The sequence below is a fragment of the Manacus candei genome, unplaced genomic scaffold, assembly GCF_025592945.1.
Source record: "Manacus candei isolate 608988 ecotype Guabito, Panama unplaced genomic scaffold, ASM2559294v1 h1tg000005l, whole genome shotgun sequence".
NCBI lineage: Eukaryota > Metazoa > Chordata > Aves > Passeriformes > Pipridae > Manacus > Manacus candei.
In genome coordinates, this window is record NW_026138053.1 from 27,265,123 (window position 1) to 27,284,869 (window position 19,747).

Consider the following 19,747-nt stretch of genomic DNA (forward strand, 5'->3'; position numbering starts at 1 on the left):
CCTGGAGCTCTGGCAGCCTTGTTGTGTGCCCACTGCCCTGGGGAGCCTGTTCCAGTGCCCAGCTGGGTGAAAACCACTATTGAACCAGCAGAGTGAATACTGCCCACAGGAGTCCTGTAATTTAGAAACCCCATGCTCAGAGAGGGCAGGTTGAAAACCTTTCTCTCCTTCCTTCTCTAAATTTATGCACAAAGAGGAAGTGAGATGAAATGCACCTGTAAAGCGAGGCCACTGTGGATGGTAGGTTTGAGTTTTTTAAATTCATCGAATCCCAGAATGGTTTGGGTTGGAAGGGACCTTAAAGCCCATCTCATTCCACCCCCTGCCATGGGCAGGGACACCTTCCACTAGAATTAGTTGTGAGCTTTTGAAATTTGTAACCTGTCGTCAATTTTTGAAGGAATGCAGATGTTGCTCCACTCAATGTTGCAACGTTTAAGTGATTTATTTACCATCCTCTGTTTTTCAGAAGTACTTGAAGGGTTGGCAATGTACAGATTTTTATCAAGATTTAAGGTGAACATAAGTCACTTGAGAAAATGCAGCTTAGTCATCTAAAGCAGCAAGGGCTGGATTTGGAGGGGTATTTGGAGTCAACACATTTCTTGTGTTTCCAGGGGGCATCTGGTGCCTTCAGAACTCACTCCAAAAACTACCCAAAAAGTGCTTCTAAAATGTGGACATTTAATCCTTTTAATCCCCTTAGAAACTGGATCCTAAGTGGAAAATTGCCCTAATTTCCCTTTGTACTTAAGTTACGTGAAAAACGTTTATTTTGGTGTAAGAAGAGATCTGGACTTTGGAGCTTCCTGTGTATCTCTGTATATTTTTCTTTTTGCAAACAGGGATATCATTTATTTTAGTAGTTACAAATTTCTTCCAAGTGTCTCATTATGGCCAAATATTAATAACTCTTTATAATTATAATCCTCAGTGAGAGGCATGGGGAAAGGATATAATGTTTTCTGGTTTTGCCAGGCCTCTGTGTACTTGCCTTCCTTTCAAAGGGTCTTAAACCAGACTTAACTTTCCTGGCAGTATAACAGCTGGAATGGTGGGGGTTGCTGTTTCAGTCAATAAAAAGCAGTTTTTATGATAACATAACTGTTTAGCAAAACAGTTATTGACTTGTAGCAGAAATAGTGATGATCTCTGTCCTGCTGGAATGAGAATGCACTAGTAAGTGGTGGCTTGGTGGTAGGCATTTCATTTAGGCATATAAATTTCATGAGTAGGGCTGGGAGATGCAAGAAAATGACTTTACAGAGTGCTTTTTGTCAGGAAGCATCGTGTAGTCTCCTCGTTTTCCACTGAGGACTCCGAGGCACCAGAATTTCACATGAATTTCATGTATCAGCTGAGAGCTGGATGCAGCACACCCGTGTCCCATCCCTGTCACTTAATTATAACTCCATCCTCCTCCTCGTTGCTAAATGCTCGGTGATCTCTGATTTGTGTTCTCCAGTGAGGACAAGCTCTTTCTTAAGAGCTGAGAAAAAGGAGAAGGGTGGTGTGTTTGTACTTTGGGCTGTTTCTCTTAATTATAAGGTTGTATGTGACAAAGGAAATACATCAGTCTGTGAACAAACTGAGGCCAGTGCCGTGTTGTGAAACCAGCCCTTCATCAACCTGACCTGTGTGAAGGTGGCACACACTGATAAAGCAGCTTTGGGTGTTTTTAAGCAGCAAACTGAAAATAGGGGACAGCGGGAGCTGTTGGTTTTGGGAGATTCACAGCTTGTAAAAATTCTTGGAGCAGGGTGAATGACAGAACTTCACATAACTGTGTTCACATAGAACCAGCTCTGCCCAGGTAGTCACTAAAATCCCCATTTACCCCGCTGTGATGGAAAACTGGGCAGAAATCTATTCATGGAGAAGTCACATCCTCCTTCCCGTTCATCCATGCCCTCTTGGAAGCTGCAGTGCAGGTGGTGATGGATGTCATGGGATCCTGGGCATGTCTCCATGCCAGCACAGGGCAGGCTGTTCAATAGGTGTTGGTTCTTACCAGCTGTGGGTTCCCACACCTAAACCCTTTCTGTTGGGTTTGGTGCTTTGGAGGTGAGCAAAGAGTCCCGCTGGGAGGATCAGGCAGGGTCTGAATTCCACTTTTCCTGTGGTTGGTGAACCTCTGAACCGATGAGGGTTTCAGTGCACCACTTGTAAGGTAACAGCTGGCATTGCCACAGTTCCCCTGCCTGCTGCCTTGTTCTTTGATCCAGACAGCTCCTACAGCTGACAGGGGAGGGATCCCAGAGCTGCCGTGTGCTGCTGGACAGACAGACAGTCATGGATGGTGTGGCTGGGCTCGGGGTTGTGGAGGCATTTGGGTTGGTATCGTTTGAGTTGCTTTTTAATGTACCCTGACACAACTATTACTTAAACACTCACAAGCCACTTTTGCTGTCTTTAGTTGGTTTTGGCTTTTTTGGGTTTTTTTTTGAGGAAATGATATGTAAGATACCTATAAGATAGTATTTTTTTTTATTTGTATTAGAGGGGTCCAGTTTGGTTCTAGACTCTCTGGGTGAGTTGTAGATGAGAAATAATGAGGCTTGGCTGGAACCAGTTTTGAAAATAGGAAGTGTCCAGATGAAAACATAGCAAGAAAGCACCAGGCACAGCCTGAAAAGCATGTCCCATACCAAGGGTATTGTCTGTGGTTTTAAATAAATTCCAGTGAATTTCTTGATTCTGGTCTTTCCCCCTTTTCCTTCTGGTTGGAATACATTGTAAGACCTTTGATACTTGGCTGGTTGTTTTGGTCCCAATGGCTGATATGCCAAATATATCACGAAGTTAATAGGGGGTTAGGAAAAGATAGAAAATATCCCTGTTTCAGTGTTGGAAATGCAAACCTGAGGTATGTTGTAGCAGGGTGTGAGTCAGTGTCTGGGCACTGTGGGCAGCCAGACAGCTCAAGTGTCCTAAGAAAGGCTTTTAACATAGCAGTGTAGGTGTAAGGGCTGGGAGGCAATTGTGGGAGACCTGATCCTGCCTCCAGCACATCAGATATACCCACAATCTCTGTGCTCTGTCCCTGTAAAGGCAGTGTTGTCTGCCCTGCAGTATGCACTGGTCAGTCTCAGAGTTGGTCAAATGTATGGCTATGTAGATAAAGCAACAGTAGATGTGAGTTGGTGACCTCTTTGTATTAAATTTTTTTATTTTTGTTTCTTAACTTCACATCTTCTCCTACTTCCCTAGTTTGTTCAGGAGAGACCTGCTCCTGCTGTGTGCTTGGGCTCTGCAGGAAACAGGAACCCCCAGAAACTGCACAAAACTTGCTGGGGAATGTTTTAACAGCTGAGTTTTCACCTTCCTTACACTGTCTTAAGGATGCTTTCCCACTGAATACTGATGTGTGCTAAAAGGTGTACTCCAAGTATCACTCACTCTGTCCCTTGTGCGTGCAGTGTGCTTTTATCTGCTCCAGAACACATACTTGGAAATAATTCCTCCTGTTCTTTGTACCAGGGGAAGGTAGTTACAAAGACAAGCTGTAAAATAACCCCTTTTTTATTTTTTCCTTACCGTACCCAGTTGTCCCTGACTGACTAAATGCCTTGGAGCAGGTTGTGTGGAGAGGAGGAGTGTTATTCATTGAGATTAGTAGGTGTGGCTGCAGGAAAATCCAGCAGCCCCAGTGCAAGGTCTGACCTCCCAGAAAAGCTGCAGGGTGCAGTTCAGCTTTAAGATGCTCTATCCAGTATGAGTTTCCCTTACGTTTTGCCTGGGTGATTTCCCTCTCTCTGTTTTTGGACCAAATGAAACCCTATTTTCATAGATGATTTTTTGGTGGTTGTTGTTGTTGTTCTGGAGCTTAATCACCTCTAACTCTCTGACTTCCAGGTGGAGCACCAGTACTCACACATATTCACTGTGACAGTAAGGAAAGCCACAAATGTCACCAAGGGAGCCATTGGTGACATGCGTGAGTATTTCTCTTTCTATTTTGCTCTTTCTTCCATGAGGCTGTTGCCGTAGGCAGGGGGAGGTGATGACACATCCAGCTTGTCGTGCATTAAATGATTGTTCCTGGGCTGGGGGTGGTTTTTTGTCTGTCTTATTAAAGCCAGGGCAGTGTCCCTGTGTCATTGCTCACTCTCACTCAGGGCAGATTTGCTGCTCCTTCTTTCCATTGATCCAGAAGAGCTGAGTGAGTTGTAAACGATTTGCCTACAACAAGCAACACCTACAATTAGCTTTTTGGCTCAGTGTGTGAGTCCTGTGGGACTGGCAGTTGCTGCTGCCTCAGAAGGCTGTGGTTTGCTGGTGGGAACATGTCAAAGGAGAGGAGCCCAGAGCTCTGCTGAGTCAGTGCAGAGAAAAAAAAAAAAGCCATTTCAAAAACCAACCCAAAATGGGTCAGCAGATCTTGTGGTGGGGAGATACATGACACCAGCACTTCTTCCCCTTTCTGTGAGGCTGCTGGACTGTGTAGCTGAACAGGAAACCACCAGGAAGAACAACCCATGAAAACTCTTCTCTGCTCTAAAGGGGGGAAGAGGGAGAGAATATTGGCTGAATCTGCAGAAAGAATATTCCCACTTCCTCAGGTCTAACTGCTCTGCTGCCAGGTCATCTCTCCCTCTCCCTGGCACTCTGTGCAGAGCCTGGCATAGCCCAAGGCTGGGGTTGGGAGGGTGAGTGGTGTCCTGCTCCTGCTCTCCCATCAGGCTCCTTGGACATGCAAATGCTTTCCAATTCCTGCTCTGACACTCAGCTTTGCTTCAGTGGGTTAACAGTGGGTTTTCAGAGTTAAAGTCTACTGTTGGTAGTAAAACTGAGGGAAGGACACTTGGAAGGGGAATGTTCAAGAGCCCCAAGTATGAGGGGAGAGAGGGGAGCCCTGGTGAAGGGAAAAAGAGGGAATTGGGAATCTGTTTAACATCTCCTGTGGGGTAAAGGATAGAACACCCAGAGAAGATGCAGTGGGGTGTGTATGTCCATATTTATATAATCTTTATACAAAAAAACCTCAGGAGAAGCACTGGAAGAGTGGAAGAAGGAGCCCACAGGTTTGTGTGTGTGAGAAGATGGACAACACAGGTTCTCAGACTCAGAGTTGTCTTTTGTGAGACAGTGTGGGGAACATGGGAAGAGAAAAGAGGAGATTGAAGAGAGGACCCCATGATATGATATTAAAGGGAGTGGGGAAAGGGTGAAGAAAGCCAGAAGACCATGGCATTTTTGTCTACCATATTCCTATAGAATAAATTCCAAGTGCAATCCATTAATGTAATTTCTTTTTTTTTTTTTCCTTCCAAAAAAACCCACCCTCTTATCTTTACAAATCATCAAAACAAAAAAGCTGCTCAGGAAGAAGATTTTATTTTGATAAAACCTGTCAGAACTAAGGGCTACCAAAACCTGCTTTGTTTCCTGTCTGAGGCAGCTACCAGGGCTCTGTAGCCTGGGGCATCTCTGAGGGAGCTTCCAAGTTCCTGGGGCTGGTTCTTGGAGTCCTGGCAAATCCCCCAAAGTGAGAGAAACAGATCGTTGTGTCTGTTTTTATTTTGGGAAAGTGAACAACGTTTTTATTTCCCGGGTTTTTACAAAGCTTGGTGTGTTGGAGCCTGGGAGCTCTTTGATCAAATCAGTGATCATGGTAATTGCTGAGGAGAGATGCTTGAAGCTGTGAGTGCTGAAGGGTCTTTACAGTTGATTGTGCCAACATATATACATATATATATATGTATGTTTATTTTTTTAATTTGATTTACCAAAACTGGAACTCGTGGAAGGAATTTCTGAACTGTTCTTGTCTCAAGGACAGGAATCACTGCCAGGAAGGGTGGCTGTGATGTGGTTGGGGTGGGTACCTGAATACCCTTCATGGACACTGTCCCATTATGGACACTACCAAGCTGTTGGCTCTTCTGGTGGATTACTCCTGCTTTTTTTTCTGCTGTTATTGTTCTGGGGTCAAGAGAGTTAATTTTACATTGTGGTGGTGATGAAGGAACATGGGGGATTTTGTGTAATGTTTTGCTGTTCTTTTTGCCGTGTCAGTTTTTCCAAGACTTGCTCCGAAAAATCTGGGTCAATCTAAGCTTATTAAATATGCTGAAGTGCTCTGTGTGATATTTTCATCTTAAGGCTCTGAACTCTGCCTCTGCTCAAAGAGTTTTAGCTGGAAGGTGGTGTGTGGATGGGCATGGAGGCCCTGAGTTCTGTCTCCTTAAGCCCAGGCAATATTTTAAGCATGTTTTTCAAGATTTATTGAGCTCTTTGTTAACGAGGAGTGTAAATGGTTGTGTCATCCTTAAACCCAGGTCACAGGTGACCACTTACAGTGTAGCTTCCCCAGGCAGTGTGTTTCCAGGAGTGACCAGGTCACACGGGCAGCTCTGCTGATTCAAGACTTATTTTTAGTGCCTTGGCTGCTCTTTGTGGTGGAACAGCAGAGGAAGCTGGAGCTGGGATAGCCTCCAGCCCTCTGTTTGGCTGTGGTTTCCCATTGTGTCTGTGAGTTAACATTTCTGGGAGGTGATCTGACAAAGACAAGCAACCAAATCTAAATCTTGGTCATCCCAGGATCTGAGTAGCTGAGCTACAGTAGCTGCTGTTGCTACTCACTGATAGAGCACATCAAAACAAATCAAAATGGCAATAATTGCATAATAGAAATTTTCCATCTAGATGCTTTTCATATGTGAAGGAAGTCAGTGTACTTTGACCAATTTGTCATTCTGTGAATGCATGTTTGGGGATGATAAATGAGATGTACTGTAAGAAATGACCCAGCATGGTTGGGAGGGGGCAAAAGAAGTTTGAGAGCAGACCTCTTTCCAGGAGTTCATTCAAATCCTTTCTTATTAAAGGTATCTGCCCATTTACTGTTGCCTTAATATAGAAGTATTTTCTTTACTGATTTAACTTGTTTCAGTTTTTGGTGTCTCTGTCAAGGTGATTATGTCAGTCCAAGATATCATCATCCCATCAACCTCCAGGTGATGCAGCTTTCCCCAGATGTAAATTCTGGTTTAGTGACTGCTCTGTTCACTGTGCTCAGCTCTTCTGGCTGCATCTTTTACAGGCTGGAAGATTTATGAGCTGAGTAACTGCAGCAGATGTTGGTGGGTTGACCTTGGCTGGTTTCTCTATCACTCCCCTGCCATCAACAATACAGGGGAGAAAATATGATGAAAGGCTCTCTTGGGTCAAGATAAGGAGAGGAGATCATTCACCTCTTACTGACATGGGCTACACACACTCAATTTGAGGAAATTCCTGCCATTTATTGCCAATTAACTGTAACAGAGTAGGATAGTTAGAAAGACAACTAAACCCACTTTATCACCTAGACCTTTCCTTCTTTCTGGTGTTCCTGCTGCAACCCTTGTACCACCTGTCAGACATGTGAGGGGGGTGAGCCAGCTGAACTGGCAGAAAAACAGTTTAACACAAAAAGAGACACAGAAATTTCTTAGGAAGGAATCCTTCCCTGTCAGGGTGGGGAGGCCCTGGCACAGGTTGCCCAGAGAAGCTGTGGCTGCCCCTGGATCCCTGGAAGTGTCCAAGGCCAGGTTGGAGGGGGCTTGGAACAACCTGGGCTGGTGGAAGGTGTCCCTGCCCAGGGCAGGGGGTGGCACTGGATGGGCTTTATGGTCCCTTCCCACCCAAACCATTCTGGGATTCTATTCCCCTGCTGCCCAAAAGCTGCCACAAAAACCTATTACAAGATAAAATATCACAGAATCTGCATGGCATTGGTGAGGATTTAGTTATCTTAAATGCTTAGCTTTCTGCTGAATACAGACCTTGTAAAATCACTTCTCTGACTGGAGCTCTTGGAAAAGATCTTGCCTCTGGTCTAGTGTGTTCCTATATAGTAGATGTTTAGTTTTGAGTCTACTCAGATGCCACCCAAACTGTAGAGCCTTTCCTTTCTTCCATGACAGTACAAGAACTTGCAGAAAAACGACCAGAATCCCAAACTGCAATATTGTAGAAGAGAAATGCTTGCAAACTGGTTCTTTCTTTCCCCTTCTGGATTTTCAGGGAGCTTGGTGGAAAATTTGGTCAAAGGAAGCACTGTAAAATATGTCTTGTATCTTTAAAGATCCATTTCAGTATAATGGCTTTCAAAACAAGTGGAAGCATCTACAGAGGGAACCAGTTTTATGACTGTTCTTAATGATTGCTAATCTTGCTTAATCCTGTTTTGGATTTGCAGCTTTTACTTACTTCAGCTACTTTTGATGCTTTGATAATGAACATTTGTAATTCTGGGCCATTTCAAGGGGAAAAAAAAAATCTTTTCTCAAGAAAGTTTAAAGTTTGATAGCTTTGTGACACTGGTACTTAGCTTCCATCCCAGTTGCTGTCTTCCCTGTTGGAATAAAAGATGCATTTCCATTGCAGTTAGGCTGAACTAGTGTGGTGTCAGCCACTAGTGTGGCTGTTCACCATCAGCCAGAGCTCCTGAGGCTGAACTTGGCCTAGCTAAAGCCCAAGTCACAGCAGTCTAGAGCAGCCTAGGTAGGTGTGTGCAGGGTTTTAAACCTGGCCTAACAACAGGAGGAATTGGAGGTTTGCCTGTGTGTATTGGAGTTGGTGTTACAGCAGCTGGTTCAGGACTGATCCAGCTGTTCTCAGGATCACATCTGGCTGCTCCTGCCCCCTGGCTTAGCTACCATACCTGTTGAAGTGTCATCAGCTAAGGCTCTTCCTGCAAGGCCCTAGAGCAGGTTCTGATTTTTGCAAGGGAGTTGCAAGAGGAAAACAAGTCAAACTCCTTCCCTTTTCCATTCCAACAGCCTGGAAAAAGTAGGTCAGAGTTGGCCAATCCTCCACATCCTGCAAGCTGCACATGCAGGTTTCGTGGCCAGGAGCCATAAGGTTTGAGCCCTCTGCCAACCCCTGTGCTGGCCCTGCTGTTTGCCATGGCCTGGAGTGCTCTGAGCTCCACCACTGACCACAGCAGGTGCCTCTGGATCAGGGACCAGGGCTGGTACTGAAATATGTGTCCATGTGGGTCTTAAAAAATGAACAGTGCTACTGACAACTGCTCAAGAGGTGTCTACTGCAGATCTCAGGGAGATCATCGAGACAACTAAATGCCAGATTTGTTTCCTTCCCAGTATTCTTTTCCTGACTAGGCTTAGCCAGTGCTTCAGGGGGACAGCAACATTGGAAAAATGTTGGTGTGTTCCACAGTGAGGCTGATCCAGGCATTGCTGCTCTTTTCAGTTGCAAAAACATCTTTTTGATGAGAACAAAAGTGTGTCTGTGAGTACTTGCCATGTAGTTACTGAGGCAGGGGCTGTTTCTGTCAAAGGTTGGCGAACACTTGCTCTCATGCCAGGGGAGGGCTCTCCCGTGACTGCTGCACTGAGAACATCAAGCAATCATGCTGGCTCAGACTGGGATCCATCTTCCTGGGACTCTGCTTGGAGAACCTCCTTGTCCCTCTGCTCCAGGCCCTTGCCAGGCTGGGACCAGCTCCAGCCCCAGGAGAAAGGAGCTTGCTGGTGGCTGGGAAGTGCTCCTGTTTCACGTGCTGTCCTGTCTCCAGGCAGAGCTCTGTGGTGGGGCTCTTCTCCAGGAGCTGTGCACACCACTGTTTCTCCACTTTGAGCCTTTTGCTCTCTCCATTTAGGAGGACTCTCCCTTATTTTGTACCATTTATCCTCTGTAATAAGTTGACTTTTTCCTGCTTTCTATTCTTTTCCCTCTCATCCCCCTTCCCAGGAGTGCTTTGAAGTTGTGTTAGGGTTGGTCTAATGCCTGATCCTAAGGGACAGTTGGGAAGAACATCAGTCACAGAGAGTTATAAAGGAAAATTATGAACAGGGTAAGCATGTGACACTTTCCTCTGACACCTCTCCACCACTGCCTTCAGCGAGGGACTCCCTGAGCTGGATGTGCTCCTGGTGTAATTAGCTCTCACTGAGGTTCTCCTGCAGGAACTTCACTTGCTTTCTTTGAATCCATGTAAGTCTTTTCACCCACAGCTCCTTTGGTAAGGAGTTCTGCAGGTTGCTGTCTGCTGTATAAAATAGACTTTGAATTTGTTTTGAAAATGGGGTTTTAAAGGTGTGATCTGAAGCATCTGAATTGGGTTCAGTGTTGGGCCCCTCACGAAAGAAGGACATGGAGGGGCTGGAGCGTGGGCAGGGAAGGGAAGGGAGCTGGGAAGGGGCTGGAGCAGCAGGAGGGGCTGAGGGAGCTGGGGGGGCTCAGCCTGGAGAAAAGGAGGCTCAGGGGGGACCTTCTGGCTCTGCAACCCCCTGACAGGAGGGGGGAGCCGGGGGGGGTCGGGCTCTGCTCCCAGGGAACAAGGGACAGGAGGAGAGGGAATGGCTCCAGCTGTGCCAGGGGAGGCTCAGGTTGGACAGCAGGAGGAACAACTCCCAGGTGTCACTTCAGTTTGGGGTTTCCTGGAGCTTCTTGCAGTGGCAGTGATGATGGTTTTACAAAGACATGATGTTTATGCAGCAGCCTGAGCCTATACTTAGCTCTGGTTCTGCTCCAGTTAGGGCAGCTCTGGGGTTGAAAAATGTTCCTTATAATTGTCTGAATTAAAAAGTCAAGGTAAGAAGCTCTTCTCTATCAAGGCCCTGAGGCTGCACTTCAGCAATATAGTAAGTCAAGCTCTAGGGCTGCTGGTAGAGACCCAAAACCTCTAAAACCTCTTGATACCAAACACAGATCCAGTGTAAACTTGTTCTGTGGATTCAGAGAACCTTGCCAGTGTAAATTTGTATTAGCAGACTTTATGCCAGACTAGGAATAATCTATACTCCATCAGCTAACATAAATCTGGACTAAAAGTCATTTTGTGGCTTTGAAGCAATTTAGCAGGAATGTGATGATATGCCTAAACTTACTGTAGACCAAATTATCCCTGTCCAGGTCTGGCATTGCTGTGGACCCACAGTTGGAGCTGAGCCAGGCCACCTTCTCTCCCATGTGTCTTGGTGGTAGAGTGAGATGTTTCACTGAGAACTAGGCATTTAAATTAATTAAAAAAACCCAAACCCCTTAGTTTCTGGCACACTACAGAGAAAAATGTTATTTTTCTCTGGGCTGTTGCAGTTGTTTCAGTCACTTTTCACTATCTGTCTGCAAAAGGAACTTAGAAATAACGTAGAGAAAGGAATATTATATTGCTCTTGGCACTTGTACAAATCTGATGTGACCCTATGCAGCATTCAGCTGACCTATTTAGGGGTTTTTTTTCCCCTTTCAAGGCTGGATCAGTGAAACCAGTGATGTCCCCCAGCAGCACACTGGGTGGTGATGCAGTGCCTGTGCTGGGAGTTCAGTTCTCCCCTTCACTGCAGCAGTGCTGGGGCTGCAAAGCACTGCAATAGAGGCACTGCTGATTTTTAATGACCGTGTTACCTAATGCCAGGATTTCTCATGGCATAGCAGCTTCCCTTGGAGTCACCTTCCGCTCGTGAAATCTCACCCTGCATCATCCCCTTTGCAAAATCCCCAGAGCCTAAAGCTTGGCAGTCCCTGTAATACCTGAAACACAGGCAGCAAATAATCCACCCCCTCCTCTGGAGCCTCTCAGGCATCTGCTCCGTGAGAATGGGGGGCCTGCTCCTGGTCCCTGTGTGGGATCCTGTGGCTCTGCCTTTTTCCATTCCTTCTTTCCATTCCTTTCTTTAATTAATCAATTCCTGGTGCCTGTGTTCTCCTGAACACTGGAGACATCTTTTTCAGGCCTTTGTTAGTCTCTCACTGGGGTGGAACAGGGCAAGGCTAAGCCAAATCTAATAACTCACTGATTTTATAATGTGGTTTTTGGGAAATGTTAATCACTGGTACTTGACAATTATTAGTAAGTACCATTTTTAAGAATTCCCTTTTTTAAAACTGGAAAGTCACATGAAACTGGGAAAGCCCATGATTTTACAATTCATTACATTTTCACCTGACTGTGGCAGAGAGACCAACTCGGATTTTCAAGCCACTGTGAAGCATCTTGTCCAGTGAGCCCCGTAAAATTCACTATTTGAATAGCAATTCAGTTGTTGTTTAGCTTCCTCCCCCTTGGAAGAGGGAGAGGTCATCCAGCAATTCCCAATATTAGCTTGGCCTCAGTCAGGCTGCTCAGCTGCAGTGTGATTTTGTGCTAAACAAGCTGTACTGTAATGCAGGAAGCCAAAAAAAAGGTGGAAAATAGAAAAAGATGGTCATTTGGGACCTAGTGAGGTTTTATGAATGGGATTGCACTTAATGATGGATAAATTAATGGTTATTACCATTTTTATATATATATACACACACCAATATTACACATAATTGATATATTGTATTGGTATTTGTATAATATATATGGTAACTGGTATATATGTAATAATCCATATCAATATAAAATATATTGCCATGTATTAATTATAATAATGGCTAACCAGAAAGCAAAATGCTCCAATCAGCCAAACTAACACAGTTCTTTAAGGAAGTTCTGCCATGGACTTGCTGGAATATTCCCATAATTGCTTAAAAATGATATCTGGAGATCATGGGACCAAAAAATCTGGATCCAGATGAAGTTTTTCTAATGGTGGTGCATATAATAAGTGAAATTAAAGTTCGTACAGTTTTATTTCATATCCATTGTGATCACAGGTGTCTGTGACGTGCTTGTGTGGAAAAAGAGTCAAATCCTTGTGGTGTGGAATTTTTCACAGCAAAAGAGGCTCTGGGATACTTGAAGAACTTTTCTTTTGACTTTTGATGGACAACTAAGATAAATTTTAATGTGTGATGGTATTGGCTTCATCCTTGGTATTTTATATTTGAACAGGCTTTCTATAGTTTCTTTATGCCTGTTATGCTGTTGAAATAATTGAAATGACTAAAACATGAATTATATATCTGAAATATTAATTATATTAATATAGGGGCCTGCTGACAGTCATCTCATCAAATTAATAGCATGAGATCAAATGCTTTCCAGTCAGTGTAGAAGATTTTACAGGTTTCTTCAACACACAGATTGTTAAACCATTACTCATTTTTTAATGCGAGAGTGTTTGACCCTAATTACTGTCCATTGTGGGTTTTACTTGGTGATTCATAATGTAATTTAAAGGGAAAATCCTATAGCAATTACTTAACCAGGAGATAAATCAAACCAGGCAAAGTCATGGAGTCCTTACTTTCCACCTCTCAGCCATTTCCTAAGCTGTTTAAAAATAGCAGTGTAGATCCTGACTCTGCTTTTATTGTTGGAAATGTGTGTTCAGCCCCTGGAGGATGCTGGAAGTTGACACGATTATGGATGTTTTGTTAATTAGCTTTAGGGTACACACAGCTTTCAGCTGCTAATTGCAGGACCCTTGTTGGCAGCAGTGCTGGAACTCTGAGGTTTATTTTTAAGTGTGCAGTTGGGGTTTAAGGTATTGAATTGTCAGTTCAGATTGGTTTGTTCCTGAGGAATCCCTCTGGTCCCCGTGTTCCAGCCTTCCCTGTGTGTTCCCTCTGAAGCTCTCCAGGACATTCAGTTGCACTTATTGTAAACAGCCAAAAAGTGCCAGGAAAAGAGGGGTATGGAATTATCCCATCTTGTGGGGATGCATGTAGCCTCTGGAAATGCTTGCAAGGGTTCCCTGTGCTCTGACGTTGGGATGCTGGGGCAGAGGAATCACAGGAGAGCACTTGTGTAAGGATTAGCCTGGAGCAAGGCTGAGTGTACAAAAACCTCATTTTCCTCAGAAGTGTCCTGAGGAACAAGGACAAATCCTTACATATTGTTGCTTTTAAGTCTGTGGTTCTATTTCAAGTACTGGAGCAGGAAAAAAAGAGCAGTTCCCTGATAGGGTTGTCTCTACATGGAATTGTTAGGGTTGGAAAAGACCTTTAAGATCATCAAGTGGAGATACATCTATATCTCAGGTATAGATAATTCTCTTGTCTTGATTAAACTTGCAAAACATCAGCTTTTGACCTATTAACCATACAGATTCTTCCTTTTAAAATCAAAATATGGGTAGCAGTGTTGCAGTATCTAAAGGGGCTCCAAGAGAGCTGGAGAGGATCTTAGGACAAGACCTGAAGGGGACAGGACAAGGGGAATGGCTTCAAACTGCCAGAGGGCAGGGTTAGATGGGATATTGGGAAGAAATCCTTCCCTGTGAGGGTGGGGAGGCCCTGGCACAGGTTGCCCAGAGAAGCTGTGGCTGCCCCTGGATCCCTGGAAGTGTCCAAGGCCAGGTTGGACAGGGCTTGGAGCAACCTGGGCTGGTGGAAGGTGTCCCTGCCCATGGCAGGGGGTGGCACTGGGTGGGCTTTAAGGTCCCTTCCCTCCCAAACCAGTCTGAGATTCTGTGATAACAGCAGTAATCAAGCTGTTTTTACTTGCATTTTCAGATAAGTTTTTTTTTTAACATTACCTGGCAAATCAATTGGCAAGTGCACAAGCAGGAATAAAAACATCCATGGAAAAGGGCACACACTGTTTAATCTGCCTTTGACAACTTTAATGTTTTGAAATACATGTTACTTGCCAGGTTGCTGCTATCTAGCTCTTTGGTCCCCATCCAATAATAAGGATTAAGGTTTTGATTAATATAATATAGCTTATAGCAATATCTTAAACACAGCATGCAGCGTTCCAGTGTATTTTTTTCTCTTCATCTGAAGAAGGAAGTTACAAAAGAATAGATTTTTATTTTCTTAACTGAAAATAACTCAAAATAAACTTTGAAACATGAAAGGGCAGATGATTAAATCTTTGCCTTGGGTTAAAAGCTAATAAAGGCATGGAGGTGAGGGGGTGGCTTGTCAATGCTGAGCTACCAAGGCTGACTTTTCTAAGTTTAGTTGTTCTCTGCCTCACCTTTAGCCTGATAGGAAGTTAGTAATGGCATCTCTGTGCCAGAGGTCTGAGATTTCCATGTGTTTTGGGGTTTTGAATGTGGAGAGGAAACCATTTGGGGATTGTATTTGTAAGAAAAAATTAGGTTTTTATAACATAAGGTGGTTCATGTAATGACACGAAAAACTGCATGGAGATAAATGTTTTGCCCGGAGCTCTGTTCAGCACTGTGATTTTGTGTAAAAACCCAAGGTTTTGTAGCCACGTTCAGTCTCTTGGCAGAACCAAGTGTGTGTGTTTTTTGCCAAAGTGATGCTTGATGTCCAGACTTAGCAGATGAGACCTTGTCACTTCTGACTTGGTGGATGTTTAGTTTCAAGAAGGATTCCCTTCTTTCTGGCACAACTTTGTGTGGTGGTTGAAAAGAGAGAAGGTAGAAGTTGGCAGGTTGTAACATCTGCCAGGGAGAGGTGACTGGGGGTTGATCCCTCTGTTCCCCCAACTTTAAAAAGGAGACAAGATCAGCCATAATTCCATAGGAGGTAACAAGGATTGCTATTTTAAGGCTTTCCACGCTGATCCCCAGCTGTAAAGAGCTGCTTGTTCATTATTCAGGGAGCAGTGTGACCAGCAGCAGTTGGCTAATTAAACTCCTGAGAAGTTTAATTAGAATAAAATTGAATAGAATTTGCCTGGGTACATATTCCAAACCTCCTGAGTGGTTTCAGAAAGCCCTTTTTTTGGTTGTTTGGTTGTGGGTTTTTTTCCCCCCAAAGACAGTTGGTTTGATTTGAAATCTGAGCAATGTTTTAGAAAAATCTACCATGGAGGACATCATGAGCCTTGGCCTAATTTGACAGAAAAAAACCCTCATTGAAGAGAAAGAAACTACAAGCTTTGACTTGTTGGAAAGTGGATTTTTAGGGCTGCCAGGAATGCATTCCTTGCCCTCAGGGATGACTATTATTAGACACATCCGATGGCTTCTGTCAATGTGTACTTTTCTCCCCCTGATAATTCTGCTCAGCTGTAGTTGCCATATCTCCTTTTCCAGTCAGTGTTGTGCACAGTTGTCATTCCAGTATCCTGTGTAAATAAGGTCTTGGTTCTGTGGTGACCTGCCCAAAGCCGTGCTGGCTGCAGTGGTTTCACATCTGGACAGCTCTCCTGCAGCACACTGATCGCCTCCATCACTCCCAAACCAGCAAGGGTGAAAGAGGATCCAGAACTCTGGATCAAACTGCTTGTTTTCATTGTTTTGTGGAATACTCACTTGTGTGGCACAAGCCAAAGAAATTAAAGGCTAGAAAGAGAGGAAGAAATGAAAACTTTTAAAAACTTGCCTGGCAGTTGTTTGTATGTTCCCAATAAACTTGCCTCAGTCCTAGTGCCATTCTGTTTGTGCAAGGCTTTTCTCCTCCTCTACTAAATCCCAATTCCTGTTTCTTTTGGGGAGATTAATATCGTTGTACCATTCCTGTTGTTATATTTATGTAACTTGTATAGCTGCACGCTTCTCTGCCCTAGACCAGGAGGTGGTCTGTGGTTTCACATAATTGCACCAACAACTATTACAACCCAAAGCTGGGTTTTCCCTGCCCTGAGCGTGTGTTCTGCCCGCAGTTGACACTCCAGACCCCTACGTGGAGCTGTTCATCCCGACCGCCCCCGACTGCAGGAAGAGAACGAAACATTTCAACAACGACGTGAACCCCGTGTGGAACGAGACCTTTGAGTTCATCCTGGACCCCAACCTGGAGAATGTCCTGGAGGTAAATCCCAGGGCTGAGCTGCAGCTGGGAAGGTGGAAGGGAACAGTGCCTGGAAAGGTGAAACACAGCAGCTTGTGCATGTGTGGCATCTGTTGTCTCAAGATCCCCCCTTTTTCTTTTAGCCCTGGTGTTGTATAAATTGAATTATTCAAGGAGTAGCCTTGAGAGTCATTATCAAACATGCCTGTGAGTCACCTCTTGGACTGCTCCTGAGGGATAGTACCTGCTATTCCTCACCTCAGCCATCATTTACTCCCTGCTTCCTGCACTGATTCAACTATCACAGGCAGGGAATAGGTGAGGCTAAAGTCAAGTCTCTGCCCATTCTTTGCTTCTCCCTGAGGAGACAGAAAGCACAAGTGTGGTTCTGCTGTCTCCTCCATGCCTGGAGCCAAGGGCTGGGAGCCCACCCAGTGCTGTTCTGGGGACCACTCCATGTGCAGGCTTGTTGGTTAAGCCACCGTTTAATCTCGGGGTGTTAAACCTTTCCAGGCTGTGTACAGAAGGGGAGTGTTACATCTGAGTATTTTGTAAGTGGGCATGGCAAGCATTTAATGTTGTCTCTGGTCCTTTCTTAGCTCTGTTCTTCCTATGGGGTGGCCCTGACACGTGCAGTCTTCTGAGCCAAGCTCATGGAGTTCAGTCTAAATTGGCCAACTGGGACAGAGCTGTAGCCTGTGAAGGTTTTCCTTGGCCTTGTGACCATCATCTCTTGGGTCTGAAATGGAATTATGCTTCCTACAAGCTCCTTGTGTTCTGGGGAGAGGGATAAGCTCCACAATCCCATGGCTGGCTCAGTGGAGCATGAAGGACTGTCATATACATCCAGGGACAGGGAATCTGAGGGGGTTCCCAATGGCTCCACCACAGCTCTGCAGGAAGCAGATCACCCAAAACAGCTGCCACCAGCTGGGTCAGCTGCAACAGTCAGCTGAGGGCATTCTTACCAGATTTTTTTAGTTGTAGAGGTACAAATTGGCCACAGAAAACTTGAGAAAGGTTTGAAATCTAAGAACAAGTCAGGCAAATAGATAGCAGGAATTAGAAAGGAGTGGAATGATTCTGGCTTCTTCATGAAACAGCCAGGAAGAAAAGAACTTGGGTTCATCTGCTTTTGTTGCAGTATGGGAACTAAAATTGTTTCAATTCCACTTTTATGGATTCTGACAGAATCTCCGGGGCAAAGAATTTTACCCCTCTTTTTGCAGATCTTGTGCTTTTTTGGAGGATCTGCAGGAGCTACAACTGGCTAAATAATTGATGTGGTCAATAGCAGCTCTCAAGATCTTCAAAAGATGAGCAAAATGGCAAACTGAGGAATAGAAAATAAGAAAATTCCTTGGGTTTACTGGCATTGTATAAAGACTGGGTCAGATTCTGCTTGTAGTTACAGAATCCAGTTACAGAATCCCATACAGTTATGGCTCTGCTGATGTGTGGGCAAGACCCTTTGGATTCTGCATGGAGTGCAGTGTCAGAATGCCAATCTGTAAAGCCACCTCCCCACCCAAAACCTCTTTGTGAATTCCCAAGCTAACAGAGACTCCACAATCTTTGTGACTCCATGGATTATTTTAATCTACACCTTTAACTCTATCCCAAGTGCAGTTTTCCCTCTGAAGCTCTTCAAAATCCCACTGAGAAGTTTCTCCTGCTGGTTTTAAGAGACAGTTCCTCAGAGATTGCAGAGTAAAGCTCTATGAGGAAACAGGATATAGATGCCATTAAAATAATAAGTTCTGCCCTAAAATACAGTTCATCATTTCAAAGGGTTGCTTGTGGCACAGGATGAAGAAGATTCTTTGTAGCTGAGAAGAGGCTGAACCCAGATGTAGGAGCATCAAGTGATTGTATCTTGATTCCTTTTGTTTAATGCAAAAGATGTGATCCAAGCCACAAACATATGATATTTTTAGAAGATGTAATTCCACAAAGTGGAAAAAAAACATAAGTCAAAGGAGTCTGAAGAACTCATTTAAATAGAGACTGAAATGCTTTCTGAATATCTTACTTGAGGACTTGGAAGGCAGCCCCTGGGGAAAAAACCAGACTGCCAGACCTAGATCCACATGGATTAGAGCAAAAGCATGGGATGGTGTTCTGTGGTATCCCCAGACATCTTTGGAGATCATCACATTTTGGAAGGTATGTGCTCTGACACGGAGAGTAGGAGAAGAGACTTGAAGGTCTGGCTGGATACAGAGAAAAGCTTTGTGTCTTTTGGAATGCTGCACACTTTGCCAAATCAGTGCTGTAAAAATCTTGGTCTGTACACACAAGGCTGGGATGTAGGAGTTGGATTCAATGATCCTTGTGGGTCCCTTCCAACTGGGCATATTCTGTATGGATTCTATCTAAAAATCTTGGTCTGTGCATCCAAGGCCGGGATGTGTGGATTCTGTCTTCAGTGAAAAGTTTGTTTTTTGGTCTATCACACTGAAAACTATGGAAAGTTCTCCACAGGGAAGTTTTACTGACTGGAAATTCGAAGTAATCATGTGTTTTGTACTTAGAATGTGAAGTTATTATGCCTGCTTAGAAAGATGGGGAGATTTATTGACAGAAAGGTGCTTGGATGAAAAACCCTTTGCAGATAGTCCTGGTGTACTCCTGCAGTTGAGTACCTTGAAGGTGCCACCTACACTGGACATGAGTTTATTCTGTTTTAAAGAACGTGCCTGTTGACTCTGGGCATTGACTGGCTTGGGTTAAGCCCATTCCTTTTCCATATAATTTTTTTTTTTTACTCTTATGGCATTAAAAAGGATTTATTGAAGTAGAATTGAATACCCAGCTGACTTTTCTAGGTTACTCTGATGGATGCCAACTACGTTATGGATGAGACTCTTGGCACATCCACATTTCCCATCTCTTCTCTGAAACTGGGAGAAAAGAAGGAGGTCCAGTTGACTTTCAATGATGTAAGTTGGGACATTCATGGCTTTGCCTTTGTTGGGGCAGCTCTGAACAGGGTGGGAGGTTCTTCAAAGAACACCTGAACTGTTGTGTAGACCAGGATGTAGAACGTTTCTGTTGGAGTGTAAGGAAAGCCCTTGGCTTGCTCTTGATGTTCATTCCTGGATGGAAGTAGATCCAGGGCTGTTTCTGTTCCCTCAGTACTATGTATGTATGTTTTTTCTTAATACTCAGCTATTTCATGAATTCCAGAAGGGATTAGGATATCTCATGG

The 19,747-nt window shown here is 44.3% G+C and overlaps 1 protein-coding gene across 2 annotated transcripts in view; it reads left to right on the top strand.

The window, feature by feature from the left end:
* Positions 1–19,747, top strand: part of PLA2G4A (phospholipase A2 group IVA) — a 75,913-nt gene that overhangs the window by 18,623 nt on the left and 37,543 nt on the right. For both annotated transcript variants that reach the window (XM_051794134.1, XM_051794144.1), the window contains exons 4-6: positions 3,856–3,937; positions 16,409–16,557; positions 19,365–19,478. In XM_051794134.1, coding sequence (XP_051650094.1) covers positions 3,856–3,937; positions 16,409–16,557; positions 19,365–19,478 — 345 coding nt within the window. The remainder of the gene's footprint in view (positions 1–3,855; positions 3,938–16,408; positions 16,558–19,364; positions 19,479–19,747) is intronic.